We start from the raw sequence: 21,242 nt of genomic DNA, 5'->3' as shown, positions 1-21,242 counted from the left end.
TTGTCATTTGAATTTAACAATTAGGTCTATTTTAATTTTTGAACATGAAAATTTTAAAAGTTTGATGATGTGACATGATTATATATATTACTTAAAAATTAAAAAAAATTATATAAATTTTCAGGTGATGATATGATACAATCTCACAGTATTGCATTCAGTGTTTTAATAATCGGACCAATGGTTAAAAGATCAAACCATTGATTTCTTATTCAATCGGTTCGACTACTAGACCAATAATAATTAATTAATTAATTAAAAATTCCTAAAAATCTAAAAATAATTTTAAAATAATTTTTTAAATTGTCGATTTTTAACTAATTCCCGATTCAATCAATTCAACCCCTTTGTTTGGACCGTTATACCAATCGCTTTTCAGTCTAATTAATTTGACTGAATGATCTGATTTTGCTTCAATAACACCGATCACATCTTCAAAAATTGATAGAATTCAAGTTCAGTGACCACTTGAATTTACTTGCCAAGCTTAGTTATAAAATTGGACAAAAATAATACAATATTAAAGTGCATCTAATTGCCAAGTTGAGGGCCAAAAATTATATTATCTATACTATTATTTAAGTCTCTAACTGAATTGGTGTCACGAGTCAACCGAACACCAATTCAGTTAGAGAAATTACGAAAATATTCTTCCATAATTAGAATAAGTTATATTGTTCGAGGGTAGTTTAATCTTTTTATTTTAAAAAAATAATTAAAAATGAATATGAGGGGATTTGAACCTATAACAATCACAATAATAAAACTTCAAGTTTATCACCATCAAAACATTATTTTAATATTGTTTATGTATTTTTATTTTAATATGCATATTTTATTATATTCATCAATTGTATCTATAATTATTGTCGAAACTTTTTTTTTTTGAAATTGACTTTATTTTGAAAACGAAGATGGAGTTGCCATCAACATTTTTTACTTAGGTGTGATTGGATCACCTCAAAACTCAGCCATTTTAATAAAACGTTAGATTTGTTAAAACGATAATATCCAGTCTTACAAATCTGGAAAAAAAGGGTTCAGGAGTCAGTTACGTATGAGGAAGGATTACCACTCTCATAACGCCCAAAATTGGTACCTAGTTGATTACTTGATGTTTTGATGTCGGAAGTTGAAAATTCGAAGAGAAATTAAACTATGATCCCTCTCTGTTTGCATGATGTTCTTTAAAACCAATTAGCTAAATTAAATTTTACGAAAAGGCATTATTATGAGTTAGTTGAGGAGAAAAGATCGTAACCCTTGAGTTAAGACACGATGCTTGGAATCCTCGGAAACCAGAACAATCACCATTTGATCTTATTTTAAGTCTTGTTTTTATTTTTTTAGAAAAATAAATAAATAAATAAATAAAATGGATATTCGATTACTTTGGTTTTAGAAAGATGTCATTCTCCGTAAGTTAAGAGCACAACTCCTCGAATCCAAAAAATAATGAACATTGCCTTGATTTTAAAAATTTATTATGTATTACGTAAAACGAATGTAACTTTTAAAACGATATACATTTATTTGGGCAAAGTAAAAAATGATAAATACATTGTGATATGACCCATGGAATAGTGATAGCAAAATAAAATGAAATAGTCATGTAGGTAAAAAAAAAGAAATGACGATATTAGGATAATAAGCAAAAAAATTAAATAAAATGAAATAAAATAAATGAGAAAATTAAAAATTAAAAATAAAATAAAAGAAACATGTTGGTAAATAATAATAATGCAACTATAATAGTAATAAGAATATCGATTTATAATAATAATAGTGATAATCATATCGTAACTATTATCATAATAACAGGAGTAAATAAAATAATAATAACTATGATAAGATAAAAATAAAATGTGTAAATAAAAGAAAATATAAATAACATAAATGTTAAATACTAAAATAAATAATATAGTAAATAAAGAGGCAAAATTAACCAAATAAGGGATTAAATCAAAATTTAAGAGAAACTTGAAGCATAAATCGCAAAATAAATAAAGAAAACGGAATAAAGAACTAAATTTAAAATATAACAAAACTAACATTCTAAATTATAAAGAAAAAGAATTTGAAGGATTAAATTAAAATAAGATAAAAATTAGGGGGTTATATGGAAATTATCCCCCATATATAGACACGTGTCACTCCCCCAATGGGTTTATAGTGGGTCAGGGAACTAAATTGCACAAGGATTTAAATTATGGGGCGAAAATTAAAACGAATAAAAATCGATAGGACTAAATTGAAAATTACAAAAAATTGGAAGGGCCAAAGAAGGAATTAGACCCCCCATAAAAAGCGCGGATCCTGAGGGGGTCGGGTCGGGTCGGCAAATCTAGACCAAAACGACGCTGTTTTGGTTTTATGGAACCAGGCCAAAACGACGCCGTTTCAATACTCTATTTAAGTAAAAATTTTCCCAAAAAATTCATTTTTCATTTGTTTTTTTTTTAAAAAACCCCTCCCTTTTTTTTTTTCTCTCTGATGTTTTTTCTTAGGCAGGCTATGGGGACGGCGGACCTCCGTCGTGGCCGCCGGTCGTCAGCGACGGTGACCGCCGTTTCTGGTGGACGAAAAATCACAAGTTAATAAAAATCAATAAAAATATATTTATAGTGGGTTTGAACCCAATATTAATTATAACACCATGATAAACAAACTTTATGTTGTTGAGGTTGGATGATGCATTATGGTGTTTTGTGCCTTTTATGGGCCTACTGATTGGTTGAGGCTGTTATTTTATTGAATATGGCTTCTGTCTTTTTTTGTATGTTGTGATTATAGAATTGAATTTGAGTCTATTCATTGTGTTATGGTTGAAGGTGTCTCTCGAAGTGGATGCTTTGGTGATTTTAAAGTATGGTTATCGTCAGTCTTAAGAGCTACAGTGGGGTGGTTTGAAAGTTTTATGGGAGCCGATATGACATTGAGTTTCCTTTGCTATCGGTTCCATTGAGATTTTTTCTAGGCTGGTGGTCTTGATAAGGTGTTGCTGGTGTTGGCTCTGTTTTAGGTTTCTTATCTGCTGATAACTGATGGTGTCTAAAGCTTTTTCAAGGTTTGATGGATCGTTTTCTTACTTGGGGTGAGGCCCAATGCTTTCTCGTTGATTTATGTAAAGTTTTTTTTTTAAGCAAGGGCGATCACTATAGTTAGTTGCTTGGTTCTGGATTATGGGTGGAGCTGCTGTTGGTCATAGTTTCTGATATGGTGTTTGCCATGTTGAGAAGGGTTTCGTAGTAGTGCTTGTTTCAGATATAACTTGCTCTCTCGCTTCTTGTTTTCTGCTCCGGGCTATGGTTTTCTGGCATTGGTAAAGTGTGCTTTTCTTGTGGTGATGTCATATTGGTGTATGTTAATTGTGCAGTTCAGCAGATTTTGTAATTGCTCTTGCAAGGACTTGTATCATCCACTGTTAAGTGGTTGCCTCTTTTAATAAATTTATTATCTTATTTCGAGTTCAAAAACTTATTTCTGAATAAGAATTTTACGGGAATTACGAGTTTCATTCTTTGATTCAAGTTTAAATCATATTTAGTTCGATTTAATATTTAATTTTGATTATATATAATCACATTAATGTATTTATGAAATTTTATATTTTAGGAATTTATTTCGACTTTATTCATATTTTAGCTCTTAAACTATACTCGTTTTCTCACATTTATGTTTAAATTTTTTTTACTCGGAACTTTCTTCTAGTTAATATTTTTAGTCTAGAAGCCAATTAGATTTAACCATGTGTTTCATATTTTCCAGGTGTGTATGATAATTTTTTTAATAAAAAATGAAATTATTTAATTCAATAATATTATTTCGTTTTACTTATTTCTACTTTATTTTCATTTTTAATTAATTTCGGTTGTTTATTTATTTTTCAGATTTAACCCCTCTTATTTTTTGTACAGGTTCGCACAAGTCATGGGCACAAAAACTACTTGGGACACGTTCTAGTTATAAAGAATATAGATTTGGATAGATTAACTTTTGTGAGATTGATTCAACTCTCTATACTATAAATTTAATTTCAGTATCAGGCAGAAAAATTTATTTTTAGTAGATTTGACACCAATCAAGGAGAACATATCTACATCTATTATGCTTTGCCCAAAGTTTAAACAAGCCTTAGTATAACCAGTAGTTTAAGAAAAACCAATCCATTAATAAACATGAAATTGGATGTACAAAATCTTCAAGCAAATAATCAAAAATATTTATTTTAAACAAGCTAACAAATAAGGGACACGTGCCAAGTGCAGTTGTCATTTTTCAAGTCACTGCTCCCAAAACTTGCCTCAACATATTCTTCTTTATTGATTGCGTTTTACCACCTTGGAAATCAGTAGCTATTTGAATTTCATTATGTATAAAGGTGGGTATAGCTTAGGATAGGGAAGGGGATGCAAATGCTGGAACCTTAAACATATTAAATGTCATCTCTTAAACCTAAAATACATGAACCACGTTAAACCCTTAGTTCTTAACAGCTATGTACTTCAAGCATTATGATGCAGTGGTTCAAGTATCACCTGAATTTCATGTTGTGGTCTAATGCTGAGAATAGATATCGGAGAGTGGATATAGGCAGGGGAGAGGGTAATGGTGTAACGTTGTAGAATCATGGAGAGAACAATCTTGGTTTCTATTGTTGCAAATGTCATACCAACACAAGATCGAGGTCCCAACCCGAAGGGAAGAAATGCAGCCGCGGTGTAATTGGTAGCTTTGGCAATCCCTTCAGCGAATCTCTCGGGTTTAAAATGATGCACATCATCTCCCCAAAAGTGAGGGTCACGGTGAACTCCAATATATAAAGGCAGAATATTTATATTAGCAGGCAAGAGTAGCTTTTCCAACTGAACATCTCTTGTAACTGCTCTTGCCAGGCCATTTGATGGACCATACAATCTTAGAGTTTCATTGATGATCATGGTCGTCTGTTTGGAAAATAGAAAAATATGTTAGATTACATCATGTTGATGGCTATTTGAATTCCCAGTTAGATAGTTTTCTTACTATTTTGAGTTTGGCGACGCCTTCGAGATGCGGATTTTGGTTACCAAATATGTCAATCACCTCTCTTCTCGCTTTTTCTTGCCAATCTCCGTGGATTGCCAAATGCAAGACTATCCATGAAAGTAAGGAATTAACAGTTTCTTGTCCAGAAAAATAGAATGTTTTGCATTCAGCTAACAAGTCTTCCAATGAAAACCTGTTTTTCTCGTCCGAATCATGATAGGCATTTACAAGTAATCCAAGAAAATCATTGCCAAAGCTATTGACTTCTCCATTCACAGCTTCGTCTTCTCTTTTCTTAACAATCTTCATCACACGATCTTTTATTTCTTTTGAAAGTTTTTCAGACTCTAGCAAATCAGCAGATTTCCACAACTTGCTGCAAAAGCAAACAATGGTCAGCTATATGTAAGGAGAAAACCAAATCCATGGGGAATGAAAGTCCAAAAGTTGCATTCAAAAGCTAGCTGAAATCAAGGTAAAAGTTGGGATTAATTAAGCTTATAGGGAAGATACCTGATCAAAGGAATTCTAGTCTTAAAAAGATTTCGACTCATAATTATTGTCAACTTCTGTAACATGGCAAAAATCTTCTCCCCTTCTAAGTAACTGCTACCAAAAGCTGTTCTGGAAATCACTTCTGAAGTCAATAACCTAAATTCTTTCAACACTTCAATCTCTCTGCCTTCTTGACCTTTCCACTTTTCTAGCATTGTTTCAACACTAGCAATTATTGCTGGAGTCATGTTCTGCCCAAACAATCCTTCAATATATAAGTAGTTGCCACATACTATTTAGACTTTGCTTACTATTGAGGTTAAAAAAATACTTTTCTACGAATACTTTCAACTTCGACTATAAACTGGTTGTTAGCCAACAATACAAAATTCTGTAGTCTGTATAATTCTTGTCAATTAATCACACTGGAGGATTTACCTTAAGGCTTTCCCCATGGAAAGCGTGATTGGCTAGCTTTCGATGCTTTGCCCATTTTTCCCCCGCAATGAATAGAAGCCCATTCCCCAGGAACTCCCTACCAATATCTGAAAGGCTCTTTTCTTGAATTTTTTTTTCGCTAGTTTGCAGAACCTCTTTGATTAATTCAGGCTCTGAAATCACCAATTCAGGTCGCGCACCGTTCCAATAAACAAAATTCCTCCCTAATCACTTGAAAAGAAAAAGGTCAATCTTTTCTTAGAACTACAAGTTATAAATCATAATGAGAAAACATGCATGGATCTTACCATATCTGTTGATCCAGGCGTAAAAATGTGGCAGTACTTTGGGAAATATATCATCTGTTAAGGCCACACGTTTGCTTAATGCTTCTTGTTCCATTCTGGCAACTTCCTTGCTGTTTCCATGGATGAATCTGTAAGGAGGTCCTTTGATTCCCTGTGAATTCATCATATGCTGTATACGGAGAGGTACCCACAGGTAATCATAAAGGAACTTTATTAAAGCTACGAGGAAGAAACAACATGGGACAAGAATTACAAGCTCCATCAAGTCACTCTTTTTTTCTTCTCTTACCACTGAATCCATATGTGCCTTTAGTTTTATAGCCAAACTGAACAAAGGATGTAAATGGTAATCTAATGTGAAATAATTTATAAAATTTTAAATTAATAAGGGTAAAATTGTACTTTGATCTCAAAATTGATAAAAATTTTATTTAATCATTTAAAATTTATAAAGATATTAAAATGATGACAGGGATGCTGCTGGTGTTTTGAGAAGTTGAGAGAGCATAAATTTGTCATCTTTCAGTTCACATGAATTACAATAATAAGTTAACAAATCAATACTTAAAAACATAAAATCAATACTAACTCTATTTGCTTTGACAAGTAAACTCAAATAAGTAGACTAAAGAAAAAAAACATTGATATCAAGATATGTGAACCCTGCTCGCACTTTAACTAGGGTTTCACCAAAAAACTTAACAGCTCACACTTTGACATGCTCGCAACTTGAGTTGAGCTCGCATCTTTAGGTAAGCCCACAACTTTGGATGAGCTCGGAAGTGTAGAGCTCACAAACTTGTTTGAGCTCGTGCCTTTGCATGTTGAGTTCGCCACTGTATGAATCGCCACTTCACAACACTCTTCCTTGGCAATAATGCCGCAAACTCCAATATCATGTCTTAGCCTCTCGAACCTCAACTTTTCAAGAGGTTTTGTGAGAATATCAGCAAGTTGAATATCTGAACTGCAATGAACAAGCTTCACTTCATTTTATTGCTCGACTTCTCTAATAAAGTGGTATTTTATCTTGAAGTGTTTTGCCTTGTCATGGAAGATAGGGTTCTTTCAAATTGCAATAGCAGATTGATTGTCACAATATATCTCTGTTGCTTCAACTTACTTAAGATTTAAATCAGACATTAACTTTCTTAGCCAAAGTGTTTGGCTTGCTGCTGCAGTTATTGTGATGTACTCTGATTGTGCAACAATTTCTTGCTTCCTTGAGCTCTAAATGAATACACTTGATCTCAAAGTGAAGAAGTACCCTGAAGTGCTCTTCATATATATGTTCGACAGAACCAGCCCAATCACTGTTTGTGAAACCAGCCAACTTTAGCTCCTTTTCCTTCACATATTCAACTCCATAACTCAAAGTTCCTTTGACATACCTTAGAACCCTCTTCGTAACTTTAAAATGGATCACATTACAACAATGCATAAATCTTGAAAAAAGACTGACAGAAAAGATAATATCTGGCCACGATGCTATCAAATAAAGTAAACATCCTATAAGGCTCCTATAATTGCCTTCATCAACTATTTCAAATTAACCATGGCTTGGGAGTTTTTTACCTTGAGCAATGGGAGTCCCTGCTGGCTTTCAATTTTCCATACAAAATCAGTTCAATATCTTCAAGGCAAAGCTCTTTTGATTGATGAAGATACCTTGATCTGACTGAAATAGTTTTAGACCAAGAAAATAAGTCATGTCTCCAAGATCAAACATTTCAAATTCAGCTCGCATTTGTTTCTTGAACTCAACTAGCAGGTTTCCACTAATGCCAATTTCTAATAGATCGTCAACATATAAGGATAGTATCAGCGTGGTGTCCTTTCCTTATTCCTTCACATATAAGGTGGGTTCGTTGATTTTATTTATTTTTCTCTTTTCTCTCACACGTTGTTTTTCCTCTATTTCATTTCCAGTTTCAATTTTTGATTCTTTTTGGCCATTGAGTTTTTGTGGTGCCTTTATTCTCTAGTTCTTTAGTTTCTCTTGTCACCATTAGGTTATTAAGGTTTGCTAGTTTTGCGCTATTTTGGCGGTTCATTGGGGCCTTGGTTTCGGTTGCTTTGTTAGGAGATTTGCATGTTCATTAGTTTTAGTGCTGAAATGTGTAAGTACTCCTTTTAAATTTTAGTTTGATTTTCTTGATTCTTTAATATTGTTGACTGAGGTTTTAAAATATTTTGTGGGTAATTGTAATTGAGTTCTAGAACAGTTTTGTGGAGGCGAAACAATCAGTTATTGGTGACCGGAGTCCCAATTTAAGGTATGTTTCTAAACTATTAGTGATTAAGGATTGTTTTGCTATTGCAAATTCACAATTTTCAGCCTATTTCGGTGTGGTTTTGTGACCACATGGGTAGCCACACGGGCGGTCCACACGGCCGTGTGTCACTACGAAATTAGGGTAATTTTTTGTCATACGAATTGGGGTGCGCCAAACGATCGTGTGGCTATGTTTGGGGATTTAATTATTTTCTACATGAGCGTATGCCTTGGACACGCAGTCGTGTTTCTTAGCCAGACGGGCATTTGAGTTGGCCATACAACTGTGTCTGTTTTGCTTCTCAAATTTTGCTAAATTTTGCACAAATGCACAGTGAGTTACACGGGTTATTCACACGACCATGTAACCCTATCACACAGGCATGTGTCTCCAACACACTGTCGTGTCCCTCTTTCATACGGCCTTGTAGACCCCTCATACGGTCTGAACTCCTCCACACGGCTGTATGGCTCTGTTTCACAAATTTTTGTCCTTTTCTGTAAATTGACTCGTTTTAGTTTCTGTGTAGCCCAACGTTTGTTAAGGTCTCTGTAAGTGTGTTGGGACTTTGTTTCAGCTCAAACTTGTGTGTGTATTTTCAATTATAGGATTAAAGTTAATTGTTTATTTATGCATTAATATGATGTGATAAATGGATTTGAAATATTACCTAGTGAATGAATATAAGTATAATTGATTCTAAATGTATTCAACCGAAAATATGTCTCTATTTCGATGAGTCTGTTAGCGAATTGTGTGCATTCATCCATTTGCATAAAAATCTAGGATTTTGGTTGTGAAGAGAAGAAAGACTGATTTGGCAGTTCAACTGCAATATTTTTTGTCTAGCGGGTTACTGCATGATTTTATACATATGTCAGCTCAGCTGCACATTTGAATTCTAGTGGCTTAGTTCCACATTTGTGATGTGTAGGGTGGATGGACCTATCATGGTCCTATGTAGTGTGCTGGGTAGATAGGATTATTATAGTCTTGTGTGGTGTGCAGGGTGGACGAAGTGATGTTCAGTTGGTTGGGTGAGTTTAGTTTGCTGCATACATTTTCATATTTGAGTATAAGTCTGTTTGCAAGGATAATAGCACATCCTTGAAATAATTTAAGTAGTCCGACATGATTAAGTAATTAGTGTGTTAAGTATATTATCTTTATGTTATGTTTGGCAATGACATTGTTTATATGTCTGAGTACCGGATCGAGACTTTCACACTAGACTTTCACACTTAGTCTGCAAGATTTCTTTTAAGATATCCATTTTGGTATACGGTCTTTTGCCTTCACCACTCTTCCAGTCTCACACTGAGCTCGTATAACTCATCCCCTTAGTTTCCTCTCTTTTAGGTTAACTTGGAGCTTGGAGGTTGGACTCGGCATATTGGAGACCTCGGATACTTAAAAAGTTTGGTTTGTTTTAACAATATTTCTTAAATTCAATTTATTATTTTCAGTTGATTTGTAAGGGAGTTTATAAAATGTGGTATGGGTTTTGTAATTGGATTGTTCGTTAAATTATGTGTTTCCAGTTTTGAATTTTGGTTTGTGATTGATAAAATTTGATGATTTTGAAACTGTTCAAGGAAAACCAATTTGGTTTATTCCTGACTTAGTCGTTGTCGCCAAGTAAACATTGTTTCCAAAATATAACTAAGTTTTTATCTAACTTTCTATAATTAGTCATCAAAATGGTTTCGAAAAGAATTTTCAATGTTTAAATTAGAGTTTTTACTTTCGCCACTTCGAGTGGCAATGTAACCTCCAGAATTTGGTCAAAACTTCTGGGCCGAGTTTTGGGTGTTACAAAATCAGTTAATATTCATTTTCATGAACAAATAAGATACCGAAAACAATATGTAACCCATGTAATTAAAACTTAAAAAGAAGACCATCTCAAATCTTTAAACCATATATCAAGTTGATTTAATATTTTAAGATGTACTTGTTTTTTTTTTTTTTTGCGTTGAGTCTTGACGATTTGATCAAGAAGTAAACAAATTAAACTTCAGTAGTAGACTTTGAATCCAATCAAAATCTATTAATAGCAAGCTTTAAGAGTGGATTTTATTTTCCAGGTGTACAACAGGTACATAACCAATGACTTTTTCATACATAAGTTTTCTCTCTTGCAATTTCTCATCAGTAATATTTTTCCACGTAATTTTAATTAAGATCTTATTCTGAATACTATAGAGTTATACTCATTGTTTTAAAAAACTTGCAACTTCAAGTGCATCCAACCATAACAAGCTTTAGATAGAATTATCATATTCTATTGCTTATAAGTAGATCTTTCACAGTTAAATATTTTGCTTTCAACCCCTTAATGGGGATGATGACAAAAGAAGATCACAAAGATAGTCATAATAAATTCAATTTAATAACAAGATTAATTAATAACTCAATCCTTCCCTTTTTTATCTTTTTAAAATAGATATTTATAGCAATAGTGATTCGTATGAAATATAATTTTTTCCTCATTTACAATCTCAATATGAGATCCATTACAATGAATAGTTTTTAAAACCAATGGATTAACCATTGGGGATGATATTAATATATTAGCTCTTCTGGAGTTGTCGACTAATTTTGTACTACCAAATATTTGAATAATATTTGTTTGTTTCAGTACCAAATAAGATAAATATTTTATATCTGTAATAACATAATTCATTTCTACATTCTCATATCCTTCCTCAAAAATATTAACAGAAACAAAATATTTGGGATACGCCACATATGTGGCCAATAATATTTCATATCACATTGATAACATAAGTTATATTTACCCTTTGAAGAGTTATCTGGAGAACTCTCATTGTTCTCTTATTTATTACTATGTTCCCACTTTTAGTGATCCATGATTATATCTTTTATTTTCTTTATGTTTGCATTCACTTCAAGGAATGCAACAAATCTAGTGGGGCATACTTCTAAACGCCTCCATTGATTCTTTATTTCATAATCACCATTGCAAAACATGCGTGGATTTTAAATCAAAATCTATCTATTCATGTTGTCGTGATTAGTCTCCAATTATAATAAACATGGCATAATAAATAAATTATAATAAAATATACCTGAGATTCTTTAACATCATTGTATCACCTTGGCTATTATCACGAGCAATATTACAAGTAGTAAAACAATTTTGTTTTCGTAATAACATTTATAATCTAATAGTAAAAAAATCATTTAATAAACAAAATCAAAATTTTAGTGTACAATACTTGAAATTTATTTGATACACATTGTACCGAATTTCAAAACCATATATATGTTATAAAATCTTTTGAAGCTTCTAATCAAATATTTATAAATTCAATTTAAAATATATAATACAATCATTCAACATTAGAAAGTTAGTAAGACTCAATAGATCAACTATGGTAGGTTAATAACACTTTCCACTATAATTTTAATCATATTACAAGAATATTTAATGACAGGAATTCAATAATCAAATCTTTAAACATCTAAATATTATGCGAATCTTAGTTTAAAAGAAACCTTAAAGTAATAATACTTTTTTTTTGTAAAATAATTTTTCCAAAAATCAATAAATAAAGGAGAAAAACATACCACGTAAGAAATATATAAATTTCTTTGCATAAAAGGACATAAAAAAATTTTAGAGATTTATGTGTACCTAATTGTTTAAAGGCTCTAATGATTACCCATAGTGCGCGTAGCAGCTCTAGGAGGCAATTGACAACAATAAAATTTTGGATATTTTTGTGACTTATGGAGAAAAACAATTAAAAGAGAATCGTTATGATAACGTGTTAAAAAATAAAAGACAAAGAATAAAGTACAAGGAGAATGAGAATGAGCGTAATTTATTGATCAATCAGAATATTTGCAAAACCTACTTCTAATTACTATTAGAATTGAAAGTACATCAAAGACTTATATTGATCTTGATGGATATCCACTTAATAAGATGTTCATAATACTATTTAAATAGTGAAATTTTTTAATAATAATTATAACTATTTATTAAAATAATCATATCTCTTAATTATAATGTTTTTAATAATTAAAAGAAATAACATTTCATCAGCTATAATTTGGATTCCATATAGTCTGTCACATTGAAACGTTTCCATTTGGTCAAATTTCGTAAACGTAAAAGTCCATTTACTGTTATTAAATTCATTTTTTATAGAATATTTTAAAGTTAACTTCAAAATACAAATAAATATATAAAATAATTGGTAAAAAGAGTCAAAATTGGTTGCTGATTGTTTCAAGAAATCCCTCACTCCTGTTAAGTTTATTGCTATAATTAGTGGATAGTACTCTTTCTAGGAGTTGTTGGTAGCGTTAAGTTTGAAATTAGTCTATTTATAGTTATATTCTTTAATTTTAAAGTTGGAAAAAATCTCAAGTTAGGTGACATAACTACAAACTTTCAAAAAGAAATCCCTCACTCATGTAAGTTTATTGTTATTAGTGGATACTCTTTCTAGGAGTTGTTGGTGGCATTAAGTTTGAAAATAGTCTATCCAAAATTAAGATTATATATCAACTTTTACTTTATTATATTTATATTCTTTAAATGTAAAGTTGGAATAAATATATTCCATTATCAAATCTGTTGAACATCTAGAAAATTTTAAGTACTGAACCAAGAAATTCTAATTCAAATTTCGGTGATAAAAAATCTCAAGTTAGGTGACATAACTACAAATTTTCAAAAATAAAGGACCAAAAGTGTAATTTGTTTAAAAGCATTTTTATAGAATATAGCTTGTTCACGTAATAATTTAAAATATATTTTGATATATAAAATTCAAACGTGTTTCAATATATATAAAACGTGATTATTTAAATATTTTAAAATTTTAATACGGATTTTTTTATATATTAAAATATTAAATATATTTTAAAAGGATAGTTTAAACAAATATTTTTAATTATATCAAAATATTCGAAATATATTTTAAATTTTTAATAGTTTATGTAATATAAAATATGCAATTTCATTATTTTAATAGTTTATATTTTATAATTTTTGAAAGATCAAATTAAATTTTTATCAGTTTTAGAGGAGTCAAAATATAATTTTATTATTATTAATTTAAAATTTTATAAATTATAAAAGGTGTAAAATAAAAAAATTTCCATTTTAAGTACAGTACCCGGCACCCGCTCCACCACTAACAAGTGCAGTTAGTCAACAATGGCTAGAAAAAAAAAATAAAAAAATAGTGACAGAAATTTCATGGAGATTAGATAAATCATTGTTCCTTTAAATAAAGTTTACAATAAGCAGTTGAATATGAGAGGATGAATGAATAATTGGGAGCATCTCTTCTAATTTACAAGTAAAAAGGACAAAATAGCATCAAACATGATATAATTACTAAAGGAACATCAGGCTGTAATTCAGAAGCAAGAGCAGAAAAATGAGTGGCTTGATGAAGTTTGTAATTCTTGTCTCATCTTCTTTCTTCCTCTCAAAACATTATATCAAAATTTAGGTTAAATTTTCTATTAAAATTCTATCATTCTAAATTTTGAATTGAACAAATCGTTTTACGGTTCATTTTCAAGATTCGAGATTATCCTATTTAATTATGTTATTTTTCATGTTTGAACGTACATTATTTTCTTAAAAGTGTGAAATGCAATATATTTTACCACTGTACTCAATAGTTATTGATTATATTTGAGATTTTTAAAAAGGAATTTTTAAATAAATTTAAAAGAAAATCAAAACATGATAGAACATTGATTTTAAAACTTGAAGGTGAATTAGGTAAGAATAGTGTGAGGATGGAGATTTTAGAGAGAGAATGCTTCATTAAAAAATAGTTAATTCAACTCTTAATAATTAAGCTAATTATTGTTTATTAATGAAATGTATTCAACATTGAGTGATGTATTATAAAAATATCAATTTTTAAAAGATTTTTTTATAATAATTCTTTATAAAATAATATATAAATATTAAAAGTTAGTGTGAGAACAAATAGATATTATTTTCTAATTATACCAATTTTTATTATTGATTGTTGACACCATTTTTTTTTATGAAAACGGGGTCGACTTGGATTTTGAAAATAGAATGAAAACGGGAGTCGCCACCAATCTTTTTTGATGAGGTGTGATCGGGTCACCTCGAAAAGTGGTTGTTTTTAATAAACGATTTAATTTTTATTAAAACAAAGATTTTGGTCTACAAAATTCAAAAAAAGGGTTCGGAATCGGTTACGCACGAGGAAGGATTAGCACCCTCGATACGCCCAAAATTGGTACATAGTTGATTAATTAGTGTCTTAGTGTCGAAAATTAAAAATTTGAAGAGTTTTAAAAATACGATCCTTAAAAGAAACTCTGATAACGTGAATTGAAATATAAGATTCTCTTGTTCCGAAGGAATATCACATCCAGCATGTTAGGACACGATACTCTAAACCATCGAAACCAAGATCACCTTATAGTTTAATGAAACCATACTTTGAAGCTTTAAGAGGATATTTGGCTATTTAGTCGAACGAGAAATCGAAACCCAGCTCGTTAGGGCACGTTTTCTCGATTTTCCAAACGCGAAATATTGCCTTATTTAAAAGTTTAAAAAGGATATTTGACTATTTGGTCGAACGAGAAATCGAAACCTAGCACGTTAGGGCACGTTTTCTCGATTTTCCAAACGCGAAATATTGCCTTATTTAGAAAAACTTTCCTTTTGATGTTTGGTGTTAATGCTTGACAAAACAATAACGAATACGACAAGGTAAGCAAAGTAAAGTGAGTAACAACAATACAATAGGCAAAATGAAATGACGAGGCGATTACATAAACAAAGCAAACAAATAAATAAATAGAACTAACATTTTAGAAAAGCACAAGTGTACATGAATAAATAAACAAACACCAAATAACAATGATGACAATAAATACAATTATGTAAAAATGTATATGCATGTATAATTTTAAGCCATAAAAATAAGAAATGCATATAAATTATAGAGTATGAAAACATAGATAAATATATACATATATAAAAAATCGGTAAGTATTATAAAAATAAAAATGTAAATATGTGTTTATATATATTTACAAATTGTAATAATATAAAATATATGTATGTGAACTATAAAATATGTGAAATATACAAAAAGTATTTTTAAGAATATAAAGAATATATATAAGTATGTATATGATGTAAAATATGTATAAATATATGTAAGTATATAAGAATTATGAAATATGAAAAATATATTTAAGTATGTATAAGTACGTATATATACATATATATGAATTAAGATGTATGTATTTATGCCTATATCTAGGTATACATAAAAATATGAAATATAAAATATAAAAAGTATATTTATAATAAATGAAAAGTATGTACGTAAATATATATTATAAAAATGTATCAACAATTTGAAATTATGAATATTAAAATATTTTAATATAATAATATATAAGATGATGACATATAAATTTAAACCAAATAAATAAATAAATAAAATAAAAAACTTGAGATAAATACTAGTTAATCTAAAATAGTTTAAAATAAAATATATAAAAGAAAGTCTTAAATAATAAAAAAGACAGTTTAAAAATATATAAAAATAGTGTTAAAAGGATCAAGGGTGCAATTGAAATCATAATAAAACAAAGGGGATAAATATAAAAAAAAACAAAGAGGAAAAAGGGACCAATTCGCCACGCGCTGAAAGTATCAGGGAGCGAAGAAGAAAATATCCCAAACCCCTTAGACGCGGCATTTCAAGGCAAGTGATCGCGCATAGTCAGAGGACCTGCTTGAAGCGGAGACAAAACTCGCGGGCCAAATCGAAAGAAAAAAATGGTCAGATTGCATCTCAGCGCCGAATGGAGGGACCAAACGCGCAAATTACCCATTAGGGTAAGAATGCGCAGGTCTTCCCCTCAAATGGCGCCTTTTTATTTGGTGCATTTAAGAAAAATTCTCATTCTTGCCTCTGTTTTCTTTTTCCTTTTTTAGTTTCAAAATCATTCCCTTTTTTTCAAACACCGACCCTTGGGTTTTTTAGCCTCCAGTGCACCGCCGCCGCAGCCATGAAGACCGGTGGCCGACGACGGAGGAAAAGAGGTCAAAGACCTCGGCCTTAGAATACCCCGACGGCTGAACCCTTCAACCTTAAAAAAGAAAAGAGGAAGATTCTCAGCACCCTCTAGATCCGGCGGTCGCAAAGGAGGAGAACCCTCCGTGAGCCGAATCCCGGCGCTTCCTCGGTAAGTCCCCTCTTCCCTTTTTATTTTCACGTTTTCTTTGTAAAAATTTCGTAAAAAATGCGTAGATAAATAAATGAAATAAATAAATGATAGATGATAAGAAACGGAAATCAGAAAAAACTAAAGAAAATAATCAGATTTCTATCAACCTTTTAGAATCTCAGTTCTGTATTTCTTGATTCACTGATGTGTGTTCGTAAAAAAAACAACGATGAGATTCGGGCTTTTATAGCCGAATCAAAATGATTTCTTCTTCTTTATTATCTGTTAACTATTATTATTGCTCGTGTGCTTCCTTTTTGCCATTATATTTAATTTTCGCAGGTGTCAGACGCGTGGACGACCGGTGGTAGGCGAGCCTTGGGCGGCGGCGGCGTGTGAGGAGCTGGAGCGGCGCACCTGGCAGAGGTGTGCATGCGGCTAGGGCTAGGTTTTTTTGCTGAAACAAATTTTAATTTACTGGGCTTTGGGCTGTAATTTTTGGGTTATTTTCATTTGTTTTGGGTCTTTAGGCCTAGGTCAAAATTGACCTGTTACAGCTGCCCCTCTTTGCTCATTGTCGTGTAACGAGAATGAAGCAAAGACTTTTGACGGGTCAATTTTGTTATAACTATTTAATAGAACTGGTGGGTAAGAATACAAATAAACTTATAAAAATTAACCAACGCCACTTTTTTATATTAATGAAAATAGTACACTGAACATTAGGAAAAGTATCATATTCTATAAAAACTTCTGCAATAGTTCTTGATAAAACAACCTTTGAATATTTGAAGATAAAGGAGAATGGATAAATTCTTTGTTTTTGGGTTTTTAGCATATAAAAATGAAATTCCTCTCTTATCTATACGAATTCTAATGTCTACTTATAAAAATATAACTATTTAATAGATGTTTATTTGTTAAAAATAAATACAATTGTTCATTATTTATTACTAAAATAATCCTAATTTTTTTTATTAATAATCAAGTAACTGCATCACTTTTGAATAAACAACTTTTATTAGTAACCAAGTCAACTTTTAATTACTTACAAATTTTCATTTACTACTATATTGGAACACTATAGTGAAAAATATGCATGGATCTTACCATATCTGTTGATCCAGGTGTAAACATGTGGCTGCACTCTAGGAAATATATCATGCTTCAAGGCCATAGGTTTGCTTAATGCTTCTTGTCTCATCTTGGTAGCTTCTTCATTGTTTCCATGGATGAATTTGTAAGGAGGTCCTTTGATTCCCTGTGAATTCATCAGATGCTGTATACGGAGAGGTACCCACAGGTAATCATAAAGGAACTTTATTAAAGCTACGAGGAAGAAACAACATGGGACAAGAATTACAAGCTCCATCAAGCCACTCATTTTGCTTGTCTTAATTCTGAACTCAGATGCTCCTTGTAGTCTCAATAACAGATGCTCCTTGTAATTTAAGGGGTTTTTTAATAATCGGTAGTTATCATCACAATAATTAACTCCGTCGTATTAGTCTTGTCTCAATCATTAAAAAAACAAAAGGCAAAAAAAAAACGTGTCAGCAATTCCTGGATATGGGTTAGTGTCCTTTTTTCCTTTTGGATCCTTCGAACAACATAAAGATTAGTTGGAAGTATAAGTCAGACATATTATTATATAAGTTAAAACATCAATGTCTATCACGCCTTATGAGTAGTTTTGTTCACATGCCGAGTAGGACGCCCGGCTTGGATTAGACTTTAGACGGAGAGTTTTTTTTATAGGTCTAATATGATATTAAACTTCAGACTTTAATTTTAATTCTTATTTATTTTGAATTTTGAAATTGTAGTCCTAATTTAATGGTAACAGTTAAATTTATTTGATTAAATTATGTCATTATTCTTGTATTATGCATAAAGTTATAGATTTAGTCCATATTCACCAATTAGATTTTTTTGAATTTCAAAATTTTAATCTTAATGCAAATGACGGTCGTTAAATCTATTAATTAATTTTTTGTGAATAAAATGTGAAAATAACAAACAAACATAGCATTACATATGTGACACTATGTTTGACACATCAATTTTTAAAAATAAATCATTTGGTCATGACTAAAATTTTCAAATTTAAAAGTACAAGAACTGAAAATAACCAAATTAAAATATAAGTACTAAATCCATAACTTACGCAAAGTACAAGATCTAATAGAAAATTATGCCCTTTTTAATATTAGTTTTCATTCATCTCACCTAAATTCAATTTAAAAAATAAAAATAATATAAATTTAATGATCATATTAATATAAAAAATATATTTTTCAACATTTTATTAATAGATTAGTAATGAAACAAATTGTTGGAGCAGATCAAATTCAGGTCTAGGCTTAATTATTATTATTTTGGAGCAGCAGGTACTTACGAGTATTAAAATAATCATATAGCGATTATTGATTATTGATTTATCTTATTGATTAAATGACTTACATGTTATAGAATTTCTCCAGAGGTGCTTTTGTGATTGGCTCCAACTCCGCTACTTCCAGTGTCAACTTTGGTCAGACAACCAAGAAGGTATGGAGGCGACCGGATGAGCTACCGGATATTGACGATCAGATGGTTGGTAGGAATGGTTTGCAGATGAAGGAACCAATGATGCCTAGGACATCCTTTAAGGACACGTTTTTTGGGTTCTTCATTACATCATTCTAGTGTTTCACAAGATGATGATTTTGAGTTCCATGAGGGGACATCACAACGACTAATGTTGATGGAATACCTTCTCTTAGTTTTTCAAATCAGGTTCACAAATTTATTGAGAAGCGTATGGTGTGGGTACTGTCAACATCAAACTTTTGGGCCGACGCATAACTTTTAATGCTTTCTCTAACAAGGTGTATGTACTCTGAAAGCTGAATAAATCCATTCAATTAATGGATTTGAAGAAAGATTTTTACTTGATCAAGTTTCAGGATGACGATGATTACTCAAAGGTGCTAATGGATGGGCCATGGGTTATATTATGGCATTACCTAGCAGTTTGGCCAAGGTTGCCGCTCTTCTCGACATCTCCATAAGCTAAAGTTTTATCAATTACATAAAGTAATAACATGTAGGCAACATCATGAATAAACAGAATCAATAACAAAAAGCATGGCAAAGAAGAAACTCCCCCTTAATTGTAGCATTAACACACTCCCCCTCAATAAGGTGTTTCAACATAGGGTGCAATGGATGCTAACTTATCAATAGCTCTGTAGGTGAGAGTTATAACTCATGGAGCAACAAGGATTTTTACCACAAGATCTCTAGAGAGCATAAATATTTTCATCTTGATTTTCAAAAGTTGTTGCGTCAGTTTCCACTTCACGATTCTAACATACATCAATCAATTGTCAATCTTTTCTCACCCATACATGTTTCTAGTTGTATCTTGATTGAGTTGCAACTTGTCTTCAAACAATTGTCATATTAGGTCATTCAACATCTTATAACAATGCGGTTTGATATGACCAACCATATTACAATAATGACAGATAACCCAGTTTCTCTTCTTATGTTCATCAAATCCATGAGATGACCTCTCATTCTCCCTCATATAGATTTTTACCCTTGACCTGGAGCAGTGATAGGAGCAGTGGGCGTTGGTTCTGCCACTACTTGCTTCCACCATTAATCTTTCAACATGTTAAAGTATTTAGGTCTAATATGACCAAGAGCTCCACAATAATGAAAAAATAACTTGATGGTTAGAGATTTCAACAAGGATCAAAACATACTTCTTGGAACATTCCACTTGATCATCATTATTGGTAAGTAACACCCCTCACCCGGTCCGGTTGTCGGGCCCGAGCTACAGGATTCTACAACAGTTAATTGAATAAATCACATACATTTCTAACTTTAACATTCAATGAAACAACAAAACAATTTATAGTTCATTTATAATATGACCTACAAACAATTACGAGTCTCAATCAAGCTTATGAAAGCTCTTAAACCAACCTAGAAACAAATAAAGACTTAATTACAAACTTTTAAACATCAAGGAGAAATTTGCAATACAGGGTTACATGGTTGTGTGCTTAGGCCGTGTTACGATCGGTGACCGTGCGAAATTCGAGTCACATGGTCGTGCAACCTGGCCGTGTAACTCAATGAAATCGTGGGAACCTAAATGCAAAAACTTACAAACAATCACACGGCCGTGTGGCTAGGCTGTGAGAGAGACTAAAACCGTGTGGAAATTCTAATGACCAAATCTACAGTATCACATGGGCGTGTGGTCACCCCATGTAACAAATTGGAACTGTGTAACCCAAAACCTCCCAATTAAAAACAAAGCATACGACCATGTCACTTACCCGTGTGTAATATTTGGCCGTGTGTTAGCCTGTGTATACAAAAAAGGTACCTTTTTCAACAAACTATCAAAATCAATTCATCACCTAAGTTATGCATAATAACTATCCACTTGATAACTCATCCAAAA

General features: G+C 31.4%; 1 protein-coding gene and 1 long non-coding RNA gene across 2 annotated transcripts; one reads left to right on the top strand and one right to left on the bottom strand.

The window, feature by feature from the left end:
- Positions 1-4,150: 4,150 nt before the first annotated feature.
- Positions 4,151-6,585, bottom strand: LOC107913978 (cytochrome P450 CYP749A22). Its single transcript, XM_016842672.2, has 5 exons — positions 6,270-6,585; positions 5,962-6,185; positions 5,542-5,774; positions 5,026-5,404; positions 4,151-4,946 (listed from the first exon to the last, which is right to left on the bottom strand). Exons 1-5 carry the CDS (start codon positions 6,568-6,570, stop codon positions 4,506-4,508), a joined length of 1,578 nt encoding a protein of 525 aa, XP_016698161.1. The 5' UTR covers positions 6,571-6,585; the 3' UTR covers positions 4,151-4,505.
- Positions 6,586-16,508: 9,923 nt separating this feature from the next.
- On the top strand, positions 16,509-18,272 carry LOC107913979 (uncharacterized). The gene is made up of 3 exons (XR_005910041.1): positions 16,509-16,792; positions 17,117-17,200; positions 17,902-18,272. It is a non-coding gene; the product is annotated as an uncharacterized lncRNA (long non-coding RNA).
- Positions 18,273-21,242: the final 2,970 nt, after the last annotated feature.

The sequence above is a fragment of the Gossypium hirsutum genome, chromosome D02 (assembly GCF_007990345.1).
Source record: "Gossypium hirsutum isolate 1008001.06 chromosome D02, Gossypium_hirsutum_v2.1, whole genome shotgun sequence".
Classification (NCBI taxonomy): Eukaryota; Viridiplantae; Streptophyta; class Magnoliopsida; order Malvales; family Malvaceae; genus Gossypium; species Gossypium hirsutum.
The sequence above is the reverse complement of the archived record's forward strand: the minus strand, read 5'-3'. Positions and strand labels throughout refer to the sequence as shown.